Source organism: Zonotrichia leucophrys, chromosome 2 (assembly GCF_028769735.1).
Source record: "Zonotrichia leucophrys gambelii isolate GWCS_2022_RI chromosome 2, RI_Zleu_2.0, whole genome shotgun sequence".
Classification (NCBI taxonomy): Eukaryota; Metazoa; Chordata; class Aves; order Passeriformes; family Passerellidae; genus Zonotrichia; species Zonotrichia leucophrys.
The window spans coordinates 17,120,671-17,138,105 of record NC_088171.1 but is presented as its reverse complement, the minus strand read 5'-3'; the positions used below and the strand labels follow the sequence as shown (position 1 = coordinate 17,138,105).

The window sequence follows — 17,435 nt, the reverse complement described above, 5'->3', positions numbered from 1 at the left end:
TTACATATGGCTTGCGGTAGGTTTCAAGGCATAATAGCAGGTTAGCTGAATTAGTTATAAAGAGACTTTCTCATAGAAATCGGGAAGAAAACCAACCAAACAACATTCTTGGCTTCTAAGGGAGAATGTACGACGCTGGTAGAAAAGCACGTTGGTGTCACGTAGCAGCTGGCCCCAGTGCCGGTTTGTCCCCAAACGAGCCCATGTTTTGGTGGCAGGCCCGGAGCAGCTGCTCCCCGCGGGGGGCGGCAGCCGGCCCCGCTCCCGCAGCGGGCTCTGGCCGCCCGCCTTCGTGCGGGGCAAGCAATGGCGGAGTCGGTGAGGCTGGAAAAGCTCTGAGCTTATCGAGTCCAGCCGGTGACCGACCGCCACCTCGCCAACCACACCGCAGCACTGCCTGCCACGTCCAGTCCTTCCTTAAACACCTCCAGGGGCGGGGACTCCACCACGTCCCCGAGCAGCCCATTCCAATGTCTAATAACCCGCTGCCATTTTATTTGGTCACTTTTCTCCCCACGGCCCCGGATTCTGACACCGTCAGCAGCCGCAAACCCCGCCGGGCCCCCCCACTCCCCTCAGGTCATGGCCCGGACGCGCAGCTCCCCCCACCGCGGGCCCCGCGCATGCGCGCACCGCCCGGCCCGCCCCGCCCGCTGTAAACAAACCGCGGGCGGCCCCGCGCAGGCGCAGCGCTGCCGCCGCAGCTGCGCACGGAGCGTCGGGCGGTCGGGGCCGGTCCGGGGGCGCTGCCGGGATGGACGAGGACGTGCTGACCACCCTCAAGATCCTCATCATCGGCGAGAGCGGCGTCGGCAAGTCCAGGTGAGGGGGCGCCCGCCAGCCTTCCACAGCCTCTCCTGGCCGGCCGGCTCCGGCCTAGGCCTCTGCTCGGACAATGCCGTCTGGGCGCGGCCTGCGCCCCGCAGGGCCGGGCCCGCGGGGGGAGCTCCCTTCCCGGCCAGCTCGCCCGGCGGGCGTGAGGTTCCCCTCCTCCTCTTCTTCCTCCTCTTTCTCCTCCTCCTCTTTCTCCTCTTCCTTCTCCCCCTCCGAGCTCCCGCAGCCGCCGGCCCCGAGCTGGTGTCTGCCCGGCTCAGGTGCCCGCAGATGGAGCCGGGCTTCTGTCGGGCTGCCCAGGTCAGCGGGCCGCTCTGTGCCCGGGGCAGCGTTGGGTGTGCGGAGATGGGCACAGCCCCTTGTACAGCCCCACAGCGCTTTGGGGTTAACGTCTAGCCCGTAATACGGATATGCAGAGTCACAGGTGACCCAGCTTTGGGTGTGTGAGGGGGAGCACGGGGACTCAGCATAATAGTTCTAACACAGGTTTTTTTGCTACTTCTAGGCTTTATCGAGTACATTGAGGTTGATTTCTTCCTCCCTGCTGTATTCATGGCTTTGGCTATGCTGTAGATAGCAATGCTAAGGAGTTGGCATTTTGCTTGTGTATTGTTTTCTTTTTTCCACAGTACCATAGTTCTTACTAAAGGGTGTGGGATATAAATGCAGGATGGTGTCTAGGAATGTACCACACCGGTAATTTTATATTTGATATTTCTGTGCCAATAATATATGTTTCCTGCCGTGACCCCAAATTACATACAAGTTGCTGATTAGGGAAAAAAGGTGCCCATATTTATTAGAAGTCTGTCAGTTACTTGTTTGAGTTAGCTACTGAGTTGGTAATTAGTACAGTAGGCCCCTGGTGACAGACATGACCTGAGCAAATGTCTTGTAGTTGATGTCACCTCACATATGAGTGGCCACATGGAAGAATTTTTCCTGGGGCAGATAAAACACAGGGGTTTTACATACCTATTTATATACATGTCTCTTTACATCAGAAAGCTTGCTAATAGAGGCATTATATGGAGGAAGTAAAAATGCTATTAAATTATATTAGTGGAGTTGTTCAGGTACAGGAACTTAATATAGAATGATTACTAAATTTATGTCTCTTACCTATTGGTTGACTAGGAAAGGTCAGATGTTTAACAGGTATTAGCAAGGTGGAGTAAAGGGTTGGAGTCCTGACTTCTGAAAAAATGCTGTCTTAAACATGGTCCCTTTGAGGGTGCTATGCTTTGTAGAAGATGATAGCTACCTATGAACAAAAAGTAGAAGTTGACTGGGCTAGGCATGCAAAACTGGTGAAATGATGGTTTTATTCTAGTAGCAGTATAAGGGTTCCATAATTTCTCTGTTCTGAATGAACCTAGTATTGCTTGTAACTAAAAATAGCTGCTCTGAAATAACATCCTTATAGAACCATCTGAAGGTACTGGTAAAAACCTGTGTGCTGTGATTTTAAGAGAAATTATTATTATTTTAATTCTTTAATAAGTGAAGCTACCTTTTGATTTTGGGGTTCTGGAGTAAGGAGAGAAAAAAAGTTGGTCTGTGATTAACTTGGAGTTGTCACTTATCCTTATGAAATAAAGGAATTTCAGTGGTCACTGTTTTTGTCAATGCAGGGCTGTGTCCAAATGCTAGAAAGCACTTGACTTCTAAATTCACATGCAAAAAGAGGAAAAAAGAACAGGGTGGTGGGGAAGACCAAAAAGTAAATAAGGATTTGTTTTGTTTCTCCATCCTGGGAGTGAGTAGAAGCTGTGGTTGTAGCAAACAGCTGCCTGCCACATGCACTTGCCACAGATGCATAAGACTGCTGATTTGAGGGACTGCATGTTCAGAATCTTTGTCTATCACAGAAATATTTACATTTGGCACCGGTGGCATTATGGGCACATCTTTAAGGGACCCTGTAATGCTCTGGTGTGATGTCCTGTTTATTCTTAGTTGTAACTTTTTCTATTGCTAACAAACACATTCATCAGGATGGGAAAAATGTTGTGTGCACGAGTTGTTAATACAAAGAAATACAAAATCATAAGATGGTTGGGGTGCTATTTCTACTCTTCAGCTTCTGTGTCTTTATTTCTCATGGGTGTTGTCCTTGCTGTTCCCCTGTGTGCCCAGTTCAAGGAATTATTTCTGGGATGAAAAGCTGACTTGGAATTTATTTCTCAAGCTTACAGAAATACTGTGTGAAGCAATATTGAAACAAAACAAAAAATACTACTTTTGTACTGATTTCTGGGAGAAGAAAAATAGAATAAGGTTGAAGTGAAATGCTTTGCAGAGCAGATCACAGGGCTGTTCAGGCAACTGATTTGACAACTTGTGTGGTACTTTGTTTTCAAAGAGATGTTCTTGGTAGTGCATGCAGAGATAAGGGCTCAGGTAGCAGAGCGAGTCTGCTCTATTCTTTCCATGTTGTTTTCTTTTTTCCATATATTCTCTCCTACCAAAAAAAAAAAAAAGAGATGTGAGTTTATTGAGTTTATTTAGCTATGTGATGTGCTGTTCCTTTCAGACTTGTAATTTATAGTCTTTCAGCAAGGCATGGATATGCTGCAATAATAGTATCTTGGTTTTTTTTTTCTTTTTTCCCTATCAGCCTTCTGCTGCGGTTCACAGATGATACATTTGACCCAGAACTTGCAGCAACAATTGGTAAGTATGTGCTGATACTACCTTAGAAAAACTGATAACGTTTTCAGTGTAAAATTGTGGTTTGTTCAGGCTTGTCTGAACAGTTCTGTAAGAACTACTACTCTCCTACTGATTTATCTATGCAAAATAGCTGTCAGGTTTTTGACTAATACTATTGCTGTCCAGGCTTGTGTCTCTGTAATGTGACACTTGATAATTATCTTCGGACTCTGTAGCAGGTAGTGTTAACTCTTCCAACTTATGACAGTACTGGAGTGCCCTGGGCTCTGCGTGGCATCTGCTTTTCCTCTGTAGAGAGGAAATTACAATGTGTGTTGCTTTTTTTTCTTCTGCTTAGCAATCAGTTCCTTGGCAGCAGGACTCCTGAGAGAAGTGGAAGAGAGCCAAGAATCCAGAGCTGCTGGGGAAAAAGGCAGTGACGTGTCATTGCTGTGCTGGTATTGTACCTACCAGCATGGGTCAGTTGTGCTCGGGAGAGGGACCCAGAATGCAGGATACACTAAGGGGATTGGTTCTCAAAGGAAGCAAAATGGAACTTTTAAGACTATGATGCAACTCTGTGCCGAAGTAATAACTGAAATTATGGAAAACAGAGATACTTTTTCACACCACCATTTCAGTTGCATTCTTTACTTTCTCTGTAGGAAGATTTTTGTCTAAGAGCTTATATAAAATTTTTTCTTTTGAGTTCAGCTGCTGGTAAGCAAAACCAGCTCTGTCTGATTTATTAATAATTAAATAAATTGATTTTTTTTTCACTAACATTAATAAGATTCAGGAGTACTATTTCATATAAAGCACTGAGAAGCCAAGGGGAGGAACGTGGCCTGTTTTTGTTCATTCCATTGCTTATAAAAAATGAAGTTGTTCAAGTAGCCCCACCTCAGCTCATGAGGGAGGATAGCGTGGAAGGAAACAGGAATGAAATAGATCAGGTGGTGAAGATGGCAATCTTGGATTCTAGCCTAATAGTTTGGCACTGTATATACTTCATGTCCTGTTATTTCTTGATATGCCAACCATGTGAGCCAGGCAGTGAGTGCAGAATAGCTACTTCAGGCTTCATGGTGTTTTGGATACCAAAAGAGTAGCTCATTCTCTGAGTGGGGATCTTTATTGTTTGGGGATTTTTATTTGTTTTTAATGGTGGAGTTTTTTTTTAATTTTTTCCATTCTGCTGTTTGTGTCAAAAACTGGCATCATTTGAGAAACTAAGGAAATATTTCCTGAAGTAATTCTTCGGGTTTGTGAACATGCACAACAGCATGTGTGGCAGCTAATCACTGATTGTTAAATAGTAACAATTCAAGGTTCCTTACTGGCAGGTCCTGCTCTGCTCTATTTCTGGTGTGGAAAAGGAGGAAGAATACTCAATGTAAACATTACTTCAGATAGAGTTTGAGTTTTGAAACAAATATACTAATCTGGAATGAATGTGATCATTTGGCAGGAAAAGTCAGTTTCTAGAGCCTGAGCAAATGCCGTGTTAGGCCCAGCCAGGTGATGTTTGAGGCAGTGCTGTGCAGGAGAGCTGCTGTGACCCCAGCTGTGCAAGTCCCACAGCATGGTGTCAGGGGCACTCCTAGGGGATAGCAGATTCATTTTTTTTGTCAGCTTAACTAGAAGAGGATGGAGTCTGGGTTCTTATTTGTTTTCTTGTTTTTCTTTTTAAACTACTTTCCAGTGCCATTGCCATTTTCCTGGTAAATGTATTTCTAAGAAGCAAAATGTCAGCTTCCAATTCAGGGCATGATTTGTTGTTCATATAGATAAAGCAGTTGGAGTGGGTTCCTAGAGGTAGCTATTCTGCTGCATGAAGACAGATGCTAGATGCCAATTTCAGGTACTTACAAGATGGTGAAATGTCAAAACACTTTGTGAGTCTTGACTTGGAGTTCTTTTTTTGCTAATTAAACATAGTATTTTGTTTTGAGAGTTGAGGGACAGAAGGACAGAAGAGGTTTTAAAGCCTTTCCTGTTGAAACTGAAGAGTATGGTGCTTTTCCAAAATGAATGGACTATAAATAATGTCTTCTTTCGATGTCATCTGCGTACTGACTGCTGAGCTGGCTAATGTGACTATATATTTTTTTAATTTGGATTAGAAAGTGAGGAGAACTTTGGTTGGTTTGGTTTTCTTTAAGATAAGAGCTGCACACAACCCACAATACTGAGGAAAGCCTTGACAGCAGTACAGCTGGTCCCCTGTGATGACCTGTTGAGATATCTTAACCTTCATAGCCTGCACAGACCTACTGGGTCCAATTTAAAAGAAACCTTTAATGATTGTTTCATGTGGGTTATTCTTCAGAACTTAGTAAAAATCCTGTGATATTCTTGGAAGAATAAGCTGCTTTTGGCAAATACTTCTGCTTTAGTAGCTTCAGTTGGATTGAATGTGTTGTGTTTAACCTGGCAGATTACCTGTCCTTGCATTCTCTTGAGAGTGAGGCTGGCTTGTTTGTTGGGTTTCATCACATGGGTCTTACCAGGCTGCTTGTACCCCAGTATTTTCTGTTGGCCTTACTGATCATGCTTGTCCTTTCTTTGTAAGAGAGATTCTAGGTAAGTCTTCAGTGCAATCCATATTTTGCAAATAAAGTCATGTATTGAGATCTTATGTCTCTTAACTTTTTAGCTTTCTTTGCATTTGGAGTCCTCAAACTCCTAAGCTGTCCAACTTGTCACTTACCTACAACACAAATACTACACTGTAGCTAATTGTGCACTTCCTGTAAACACAGCATGGCATTACTGGCCTGGATATGAGAGCAGTGTCAGAGCTGCTTCTTACAGGTTGTAAGTCTGTAGTAAGTTAGTGTGCAGTGCTGAGGCAGGAGGTGATAACACACAGGAGTACGCTCTGGTAGTGCTCTCTTGTTTCTGGCTGCCTTCCAAGGCATGGTGGAAGGCACTGTCAGCTTTCTGCTGTCAGGGCAGACACATCACTCTTGCAAGGTCAGAACTGATACCTGTCACACAAACATGTCTGTATTTCACTGTTGGCTTTAGGAAATATAAGCACCCTGTTTGCTCAATTCAACAGGGCTTTCTTGAACCTTAATTTTTTTTTACTTTCCTTATAGCAGATGGGAAACCAAAAATCTGTGTATTTAAAAGCTTTCTTCTTGTTAATTGGTTTTTATATATGTTGAGCTCCTTTGTTTGTTAGAATTCTATTTTACTTGCCTCAATCATTTTAAAGGGTGGATTTTGGTGTGTTATTAGTCCATTTTCATACTTTTGATTTTCAACAGTCAGTTAAATGCATGGGGCTTAGTCACTATTTCAGTTTTTTATTTTACTTGCATTGGTATTGCAAAATTCAAAGTGAATTTTAAACCAGCAAACATAAAGGTGTATATATCCATTTCCATTAAATGAAAATTGCTGAACTGTGCAGGCACAAGATACAGAATCTGTTTACTGAATGGAAGGAGAATACTGTGGCATCAGAATGCATAAAATATCTTTGTCTTAAGGAAGAAATTTTCTTTCTTGAAAATATTATGATGTCTTTTGTCATGTTAAGTATCCAATAGACTTGTAATATCTGCAGTTGCAGGTTTTGGTGCCAGACTAGTGGATAAAAGAATGCACTGTGAACTGTTGGACATGCTGACCTAACTGCAGATGGGGATTTTTGGAGTTCAGGGGAAGAAACATGCAATTACAGTGGAAGAAAGAGATTCTGTTAGCCTGAAAGTTACTGCTGAGTGCTGACAAGGGGAGAGAACAGAATGTTCTCTAGGATTGAGTCAAATTGCTAGCATAGCAGTCTTCTGTGAGCTAGGTAATGTTCTAAGAACTGGTGCTTAAAACAAACTTTATAACGCCTGTTCTTTTCTGTGAACATAAATGCAGAATAATGCACCATTCTTGTGCATGCTATTAAGCATTGTATTACTGCTAAGCTAGGGACTAAGAGTACTAGTACCTGCAAAAAGCCAAGTTCTGTTCAGTTACTACCAAAGTTGATGTACTTTGGGAAAACTTTGCTTGAAAGAGTGTAGGCTTCTTCCAGTGCAGGATGTTGTCTGAAAAACACCTGACACTTCAGGGAACACGCCAATGAGCTGAAGCTGTGAAACAGTGGAATAAAAATTGTGTTTGTTTTTTGAAACAAAGATCTTTTAAAAATTGATGCAACTGAAGTTTTCATCTGCTTATAATATGCAGTTTCTTAATCATGCTATGTATCCTTTGTGACTTTAGGTTGAATGTGGTTTGGCAGCTGTTTGTATTTGTTTGTAATCTGCATGAATTTGGGAGTAGTGTAAGAGCAGTGCACTCATCCTGAGGCTCTGCTCATTTTGTATCAGAATGTTTTCTGGTAGGGAGTCTGATTGACATTGTAATTCCAAGTACAAAAAGGTTGCTGTTGCACTTGAAAGTTGTTCTTGTGGAAGTATCAACTTTCCATACTTCTGCTTCATTTTAGAGCTCTTGCCTGGTGATACATGAAAGTCACTCCAAAATACTTGAAACGGATTTCTAGGTAGTTACTTGCTATTAGTAACCTAAGGGTTAAATTAAAGCATAATGCATCGTAACTGATGAGCCTGTCAAACAGATGTGTGTCACTATATCCTTTAAATTTGGAGTCACTAACATGCTGTTCTCCTTGGCCTGAGTTTTGTGCACCTTGTCCTTGAGCAATTGATAGGCTGCTTAGTTCCTGGGGTGGAGGATACATGGAGGGGGAAGAGTGATACTTGTTGGAGTAATAACTGACCAGCAGAACCATTGTCTTGTCTATTTGGAGAGTGTTTGTGAGTAATGAATAGAAAGTTAATCCATTTGAATTATAAACTTAAAAACTTGTCCTGGAATATGTGCTTTAATACAAGAGATACAGTATTTGACTTACTTCCATAAAATATTTTGAGTCAATGGCTTAAAAGGCCTTTAGGCTTTTGCAAAAGCCTGTCAGCAAGAAAGCCTTACATTTTGAGTGAAGTTCATAAATAGCTAGTGGAACTTATTCTTCCTGCTTGTGTCAAAACTTGAGGTTTTTTTGAGTTTGATTTTATTTTTTCCATTTCTCTTTATTGTCTTTTTAAAGATAACTGTAATATGTTTGAAGAACTAAAATGTTTTTCTTCCTCTAGGTGTGGACTTCAAGGTGAAAACTATTTCAGTTGATGGAAACAAAGCTAAACTGGCAATATGGGTGAGTCTCTCCCAAGTTCTTCATGTGTTGCTTTGCTTTAGGAATAGCTAGGATTTCTATAATGTATAGCTTGTATAGAATCCTTTTCTATTAGTATGAAGGTGATTTAGAGAAGTGGGAGGTTAATACTGCAGCATTCAGAAATTGCAGTGAACTGTGGGATGGCTGGCTGAGGGGGTAGTTCTGCTGCCTGTGAGCTTCTGCAGTACTAATTGCAGATCTGGTGGGGAAAGAAGTAGAAAAAAGGAGGAACTAAATGGTATTAAATCAGTAGAGGGATGTACTTCATTACTAAATTTTGCCTATAACACTGAAGTTGTGTATTAATAGATTAAGACGTACAGTTGTGTAATCTGTTGCCTCTTTAGAGCCATTTTTTGTCTAAACTTCATAACCATCTTATGAAGACTTTTATAGGCTCAACATCAGAATTATTTGAAGCAGATGCATTTCAAAGAGAGAGGGGCAGTGTTTGTAATTGTAGCTTTAGTGGATTCGACTTCTGCTCTACTTAAAGGTAGAGCTTCCATTACAGCAAGCGAAGAAAAAATACTTCCAAGCTTTTAAAATATTCCCCATTGTGTAAACCAGCCTCCACACTTGTGACTTGAAGCACATTTTTGAATAGTCAGACCAGTTGTGTCTTCTTGTACCAAGCAAGATTAAAACTTTGTTTCTCATATAAGTAAGATATCAGACCTTTGTTTCCTTGGGAAGTAGTAGTAGAACATGAAATGTGTATTGCAGCATTTCTGTAGCTTGTAAGGTGTTTCACACCTCACTAACAAACAGGACTTATGTCTTAGTTACATTTGTAGTCATCAGTGAAATAAATGGGTTTGACAAGGAAAATAAATGTAACAGCTTGAAAATAAAGAATGCAATAGCTTGAAAATAAAGAATGCATACAGGAAGAAAACCAGACTGATAGCAAAACAAGGAATGATAAGTTAGGGGTTTTTTTCTTTCATTTTGGTAAATAGAAATAATCCTGAGAAAAACTGGAAAAGAAAAGCTTGTGAAAGTGCATCATGACACAAAACCAAGTTTTAGATGTGTGATGTTGACTGAGTGGCTTGTAGAATGTTGTAGTCTACTTTGCTTATCCAGGCTGTTTGTCAGGGAATCCAGAGTGTTTCATGTGTCACTTCTAACCTGGGCAAATTAATAAAGTTGTTTAAATATTCTGTGCATAAAGCCTTCAATGAGTGTGCACCATAACTTAATCTCTGACAAGAAAACAGCATTCTAATTTTGTGGGTTTTGTTTTATTTTCCAGAGCTAATGACTCTTTAATTTTTAGGATGTAAACTCAACTTTGCTTACAACCAGAGAAACTTCTGACTTATTCCTGCTTCTGCTGTGTTACAGCATGTTAGTCCATTTTCCCTGGTACTCAATCAAATTTAATTGGACCAAGTGATTGTAGTGAAAGAACTGGTTTTGTTGTCATGGGCTGTGATGCTTGTTAGAAAATGTTAGTACGGCAGCTGTGCTGCTTTCTTGCTGGTTGCTGCAATACTAGCTGCAGATCAAATGCCTTTGCAGAAAGGGCCATCCTACTGTTATATAATCCAGTTACATATTACATTTAGTAGTTCAAAGGTGCTTCCTGGGACAGACTACATAAAGTCTCAAAGTTTATGTGTAGTAAAACAGCAGGGGATGGAATAAACTCAGCTAATCTGCTAGTGGAATATAATATAAATCTTACTCTGTTCATCAGAAGTAGAATACCTGAAAGCTAAACTGCATTCTGCTCAAATTGTGAATAATGGAACTTTTTGAATGGCTTATTAGGATACCGCAGGTCAGGAGCGGTTCAGAACATTAACCCCCAGTTACTACAGAGGTGCACAAGGTGTTATCCTAGGTAAGTATATCTTTGCATGCTAGTTCAAATGTTTGTGGTTTTCTCATGCACTGGAGTTACACAAGCTCATATAGCCTTTATATAATATCTAAGTGATATTTAAAGTCTTTGTGTCTGTGTTGAACAACTCATTTAAAAGCATCTTGGTTTCTCAACTTCTTTCTCATGTAGTCAATCTGACCAGCTTGAGAACCTCTGATTTTTGCATGAGAATAAAAGCTACTGCTATCTGAAGGAATAGCTTGGAGCTTTGTCCTAGTGCTGTTATGAATTTGTCTTTTATTTATTGCTTTTTATTTTTACCTGTGCTTACTAAGTGCAGAGTAAAAAAAAATTCTCCTCAGTGTAGTCTCTCTGTGTCAGTATGATACAGCTTTTTCTTCTCCCCGTTGTTTTTTTCCTAATGAAATTAATGATATAAACCATGTGGAATCTGGCTGAGGTTTTTTGGTATTTGTTTCCCAACTGATGGAATGTTACACAGTCAGAATCACTTAGAAAAGACCAGCTGGACATGTAGAAAGCACCAATCTGTGTTTGAGATACCCAGTTCATGGTGAAGTCAGCTTCATGGTGAAGTCTCATTTGTGCTTTTATTTTTTGGTGTATGGAAGTATGTTTGCTAGACACTGAGCTCTGAAGTTCTCCACTGCTAGGAGTGAGGAGCTGTCTAAAGCAAGGGCAGGGATGTACATTTAATATTCTTGAAGTTGCTTTAGAGAATCTTGCTAAGCTATTGTGTCTAGTTAAATTGTTTAATGTGGAATAACATCTGTCATGTGACCTCCTGGTAGGTTTCCCAAGTTGAGTTGCGTTATCTTCCTGGTATAGGAGGGTGCTGTCAAAACATGTTGTATCAAGTCACTTTATTGCACTGAACCTGCCACTTACTTACTGTTGAAAGCTGTAAACAAGCACTGTTTGGGAGATAGAAGGTTCTGCTGTTTGAGAGATTTGCTCTCCCATTTATTAAATGTCTCCTGACCATTTCTTTGTTACCTGTCTTCCAAAAAATAAATTTGTTCATGCAAACCAAGTTACAGATTTGATTGAAAGAAGCTGTTTATGCCTATCTGCACATGCGATGTGAAAACAAAAGAAAAAAACACTTTTATAGCTTCAGTACTGATGGTTGTGCCATCCTATTTCCATAGCTGTTATGTAGTGAATTTAGGTATCCTACATGATGAGGGATCAGCTAGTGTAGAATTCCTTGGAGAATGATTGATAGTCTCTAGTCTGTAAGCTAGGATATATCAAGGAATATTAGTCTGAGAACTGTAGGTGGCTGAAGCGTGGAGTTGTTCTGCATCAGTGATTTGAGCTGTTAGATGTCCTATTTTCTTTCCAGTTGTTCATACAGAAGGTAAATTTGAATCCTTAAAACTCCTTCAGTTTTCTGATTCAAAAAGCCATCATTTTTGCTACTTTTGTAATGTAAGCTGTAATTCTTGGAAAAATACTGTGAAATAATATCACTAATATCTTTCAGTTTATGATGTCACAAGAAGAGATACTTTTGTCAAGCTGGATAACTGGTTAAATGAATTGGAAACTTACTGCACAAGGAATGACATAGTGCAAATGTTAGTTGGAAACAAGATTGATAAGGTAAACCAAATTCAACTGCAGTAAGTAATCTGCTGGTGTATTTTGTTAATAAGGAATATTAATGCTTTGTTTTATTATAGGAAAACCGTGAAGTTGACAGAAATGAAGGCCTCAAATTTGCAAGAAAACATTCCATGTTGTTCATAGGTACGTTGTAGATACTTGCAGAGATCTTTCTTGATTTTTGTTATGTAAGGAAAAGTACCACTTCTGTAGGATTGAGGGTCTTTCTGTGTACAATCCAATTAATGATATTTCTCACCTATGCTGGGCACAAAGATAATGGGTGTTCCAGTTTTTTAAAATGGTGCCTGTCCAGATCCCTGTTGTAGCTGTGGATGATTATGTAGGTACAGGTTGTCCTTAGCGTGATGAAAACTGTTTTGGGTTTGGCATTTTGTCTGATTTCTTTCCCAAGCTGACTTGCTAGATTAATAACGGAAGCAAAATGAAAGAGGGAAAACTGGTGCTAGTGGCCAGCCTTCTGTATAGCAAAATGGCTGGTACCTGAGAGAAATCTGTATTAGAACTGGGATGTAAAAACAGGTAGGTATATAATTAACTTATGAATGGTGGGTGGGATTGAATAATGACATAATTATGACTGGAGCAAATATATTAGTCTCATCTTGCTGCAAAATGAAATGGGTCTTGTAGGCAAAGCCATGTAATGATAAATTAAAAAATAGGTGTTGAAGTGACTCTTTATGCGTATGTTTATTATGTGTTTCACCTAAGGATCAGAAGGGATTATTTTACAGGATTATTCCAGTAGCAAAGCAGTTCATTAATATGTACTCATTCATTCTTGTACTTAGACTTACATTCTTCATCTCTGACTGAAGATTAATTTTTGTTTTAGTGTCCTGCTGTGTTTCTTTTTAGCCACAGCATCAGATGTGGAAATCAAAGTTCAAAGTTGAGGCACAAGCTACTAAGTGCAAGGGAGATGAAAACAAAAATGAAAATTAGACTATAAGTGTGCCTGTATGTGTGTATGTCTATATATATGCGTGCTGCATATGCTGAGTATCTGCGTGGCTGCATAGATGAACAGGGCAAGCTCTTGTGGGGCTTGAACAATTTCTGGTGGTGTCTGTTGTTCTCATAACATAACCTCTGGGCAGATTTCTTAGTCTTGGTTAAAGTAAGGATCCTAAGTGAAATTACCTAGAATTCTGCAAATTGCAGAAGGAATGAGATTTGTTATTGTTTTTATCAGATGAATTTTATCATGGAGACTGACTCAGAATCCTGCAGTATGGATCCTTGATTCGTATGGTCTGTGGTACTGCAATTATGATTAATGTACAGAACTGAAACACAGAACAGCAAACAGTTTTTTCAGACAGGAATCCAATTTTTTCTTACCTGGAGTGCTTTCTACAGGAAAATAAAGCTAAGCTATAGCTGTCTGTATGTTCTGGTGAAGTTTGACTTGAAAGCTCTTCTATTAAAAATATTTTGAGGTGCTGCCTGTGTGGTGACAAATCCCCATAGCTGCCAATTTTGGCACTGCTATGTTTTTAGGAATAGGTTGTAGAAGTTTTAAGTCTGTTGTAGGTTGAAACTTATATGAAAGAGAAATATTAAACAAGTTACCAGAAGTTATGCTAACACTTGACTTTTTGTGTCCCTTCTCCAGAGGCAAGTGCAAAAACATGTGATGGTGTGCAGTGTGCCTTTGAAGAACTTGTTGAAAAAATCATTCAGACTCCTGGACTGTGGGAAAGTGAAAGCCAAAACAGAGGTGTAAAGTTATCAAACAAGGAAGAAGGATATGGAGGAGGAGGAGCATGTGGTGGATATTGTTCTATGTTATAAACTTTGGGAAGCTTATTCTTTGCATATTTAAACAGATAGTTACATCTTTCTGTACATAAAGTCATTAAATGCTATTTTTAGGGACCTTGCAGTTTGCACATATTTGTTTTGTATCATGGCAGTGAACACTTGTAGAAAAAAATGTTCTGCAGCTTTCCCAGTCTGAAAATGTTATGGTAAGCATGCCCAATTTGCAATCTTCAGGTTTTTATAAGTAGCATTAATAATGTGCAAAACAAATGCACTAAAAATTTTACAACTGTATACATTAATTGTGTAACTATTCTAAACAAATCCATCTAACTAATACTGCATTGTCTGCTCTTTGTCTTATTTTTAAATTCTGTTGAAATTCTAAAACTATATAGTGTGCACAGATCTTGGAAACAGTATGAGCTATAAATGTTACATTTCATCTCTTCTAGTAAATGCTTTTTTAAGGTATTAAAAGCAGCAGGATTATACAGTTCTTAGACAAATCTGCTAAAATTTTGTCTTTCAGCAGTGCAGTCTAAAACACAAATTGGCACAGGCCCTAGTTGGCATCAGCACTTTCTTGAAGAGATGCTTTGAAAGCTTCCTTTGCAAAGCTGGGAGACGCCATGTTTTCCTTTTAATCATCACTTCAGTTGATGGCTTAACTGGAGTTTTAATCTTGTGATATTTATATACTAAATTTGTGGTACTCTTGCACTCTAAGTTTTTATGATGGTCTACTCTAGACTTGCTGCAGAAAGTCTTCATTATTGGCAAGGGGTCTGAGTGATGTCATTGTTCTTTCATTGTGAATCATTTTGCCACACTTCAGTATGGATTCCTAATTTTCTGAAATGTTTGTAGTTTAAGTTTATCTCAACTGTAGCTCACTGTGACTGTGAGATCTCTTATCACGTCTGCTTTGTGCAGCTACTTATTCAGAAATAAAACTTCTGTCACAGACACTAAATGGGAAGCTATAGGGCTTCTTGATCTCTGTATGAAAAAATACTATTGCAATGAGTATTCACTTGAATTTACTGTATCAAAGCCAATGGTTTGTTTCAGAAGACTTGTATAGACTTAAATAAATTTTTTTCCACAGTATTCAACTTTTTTTAACCTCTTTCTATTGCAGAGTTCTATATTTTCTAGCACATATGGTTAAACAAGGTCATTTCATATGTACAAATTATTTCTAAAGGACAAGACAAAGATGCTGTGTGGGATTTTAAAATAATCACTACAGTGCAGTCAGTAAATGAGTTATTAGGCAGTATCTTGTAAACATAGTGAATGACAGCATCTTTTATTACTGCAAGGTTTTGTCTAAATGTCAGCATACATGATCTGTGTTTTGCAGCAGGTCTTGGCTGCTTCTGTTAAAATACATTTTCTTTACATGGAAACTTTGTTTTCTATTCTGTTTTATACTTGATAGAAAACTACCAAAATTTGAAGGCTTAACCATGCTAGTGGTTTTTTCTAAATATTGTATCTAGTATTGTTAATGTAGTAGGATAATTTAAATATGTAAATGTAATTAATATTAAATATGCATAAACATTATATTAAAATCTTAGATTTGCATTACTGTTGCATGCAGAGTATGTGGGCTGAGCAAATTGTGTTTGTTAGCACTGAGGTCAAAGGATTTTGGCTTTTGTAGCCTCACTGTAAAGTTGTAGGTGAATTAAAATTCAACAACCTAATTTTGTCAGCAGTAGTTGGCAAGTATCATAATGCTGGGAGATGCTTGTAATTTATTTCCATATTAGTTTCCCCCCTAGTTTGGGTGCATCCCTATGCTTAGAAGAGACAACTTTTGATTTCTCACAGAAGGTCCTTTTGTCACCTGACCTGGATTCATCTTTTATTCTGCCTTTGCCTGATCTGACAGCTTTTGTCAGAGGGAGGGAATGGCAGGGCACTCTGAATACTGGGTATTGTTTTGTGAAAGAATTAAGTCATTTTTTCCTTACTGCACAGCAAAATATTTCTGGGAGAGAAGTATTCTGAAACAGCATAATTAGTAAGGCTGAAAGCAGTTAGAGGGGTGGTTTTCTTTAAGTAGATCTTTTCTAATTGACTTACAACTAGCTTTTCTGTCTTCATCTTTTAAGCATGTTTAGTTCTGTCTCTGAGGAATGTTTTTCCTAGAGTGTCGCTTCTTTTCATAATTTCTCTGTTAAGAAGCTCTACACTGGAAAGCTGGATTCTTGCACTTCCAGTATTTGTTAAAGAAAATTTAGCAACAGTTACTGTGCTACATTTTTTTATTCTTTCTCTTGCCTTTTTTTTTTTTTTTATGAGGGTGTGGGTTGTGGAGCTGCCATCTTTCACATACATCTGTTCCCATGCTTCCCAAGTTTTTCCCCCTTTGTAGGTCAGGTTATCTCTAAATGCACATCCACTGTTGTAGTTGTAATACGAGTGTATCTGAAACTACACTGAGCTGTACCATAAGCTCTGCTGCAAACTGATGTGGGCCTATTTGTGGTATAGTGGGTCTGTTGCATCCAGAGAAGTATGTGTAAGAAGTCCTTCAGCCTACCTCAGTAGGCAGCAGAGGGATGATGGAGAGAGCTATTTGCTCTTCATCAAGTAATGAGAATGAGTCCATGTTCGTGGCAGGGAGTTTTATACACCAAAGCACTAAACCACAGTGAGGTAACTAAAACCTGTGATTGTGAAAGGCAGTTAAAGTTGCTTCCAGGTCATTTACTCTAGTCAATAAAGTGCTGATTAGCAGTTTAGTACTCAGGCCTGGCAGGTGTTTTTTGTAGGCTTTACACTAGCCTGGAAGAATATGGCACAGCACTTGCATCTTCTTAAATTTACACTTGAGAATACTGTTAAGTGTTGTTATGGTTTTGTCTTGTATTTCTTCTGCTGCTGTTTTAAAAAGTGAGGTGGGGCAGGCTTCTGATGGAGGTTTCAAGATGCTGGGATTTTTATTGCTAGAGGGGCTTTTGTCCAAACTACAGCATCACTTTTCCTGTTCTCCTGCTGCAATAATGAGATCAACAGCTGGCTCAAAGTAAGTCTTAACTAAATGAAAATGAGAGTTCAGTGTGTCCCCAGACAATAACAGTGACTGTCTCATCAGCCATAGCAGAACTTCAGCGCACAGTGGTCTTGCTGTTGTGTACCACAGTGATAAGTGCTCTGTATGATTCTTTTTTAGTTCCCTTGTTTGCCAGTAACCTGATATATAGTGAGCTAAAATAACCCCTCTAATTTTGCCCTGTAGTTTGGTACAATAATTCTATGTTTTGAGACCTAACTGGTATTTTTTTTTCAAGTACTTACAATACTTGGGCAGCCTGTGTTGTGATTAACACAAGTTATTGCTCTTTAGATATTGGAGGATTGTTGCAAGTGTTCATGGTGCTACATGGTACTGCTTCCATCCTGTCCAAAGCCCCTGTGGTAGGTTTGTGTCTTGCTGTCCTTCTGCATGCCTTA

At 39.6% G+C, this 17,435-nt stretch overlaps 1 protein-coding gene across 1 annotated transcript; it reads left to right on the top strand.

The window, feature by feature from the left end:
* The first annotated feature begins 663 nt into the window (after window positions 1-663).
* Window positions 664-15,074, top strand: RAB18 (RAB18, member RAS oncogene family). The gene is made up of 7 exons (XM_064704054.1): window positions 664-822; window positions 3,455-3,510; window positions 8,622-8,683; window positions 10,484-10,556; window positions 12,049-12,167; window positions 12,248-12,314; window positions 13,813-15,074. The coding sequence occupies exons 1-7, from the start codon at window positions 755-757 to the stop codon at window positions 13,989-13,991; spliced, it is 624 nt and encodes a 207-aa protein (XP_064560124.1). The 5' UTR covers window positions 664-754; the 3' UTR covers window positions 13,992-15,074.
* Window positions 15,075-17,435: the final 2,361 nt, after the last annotated feature.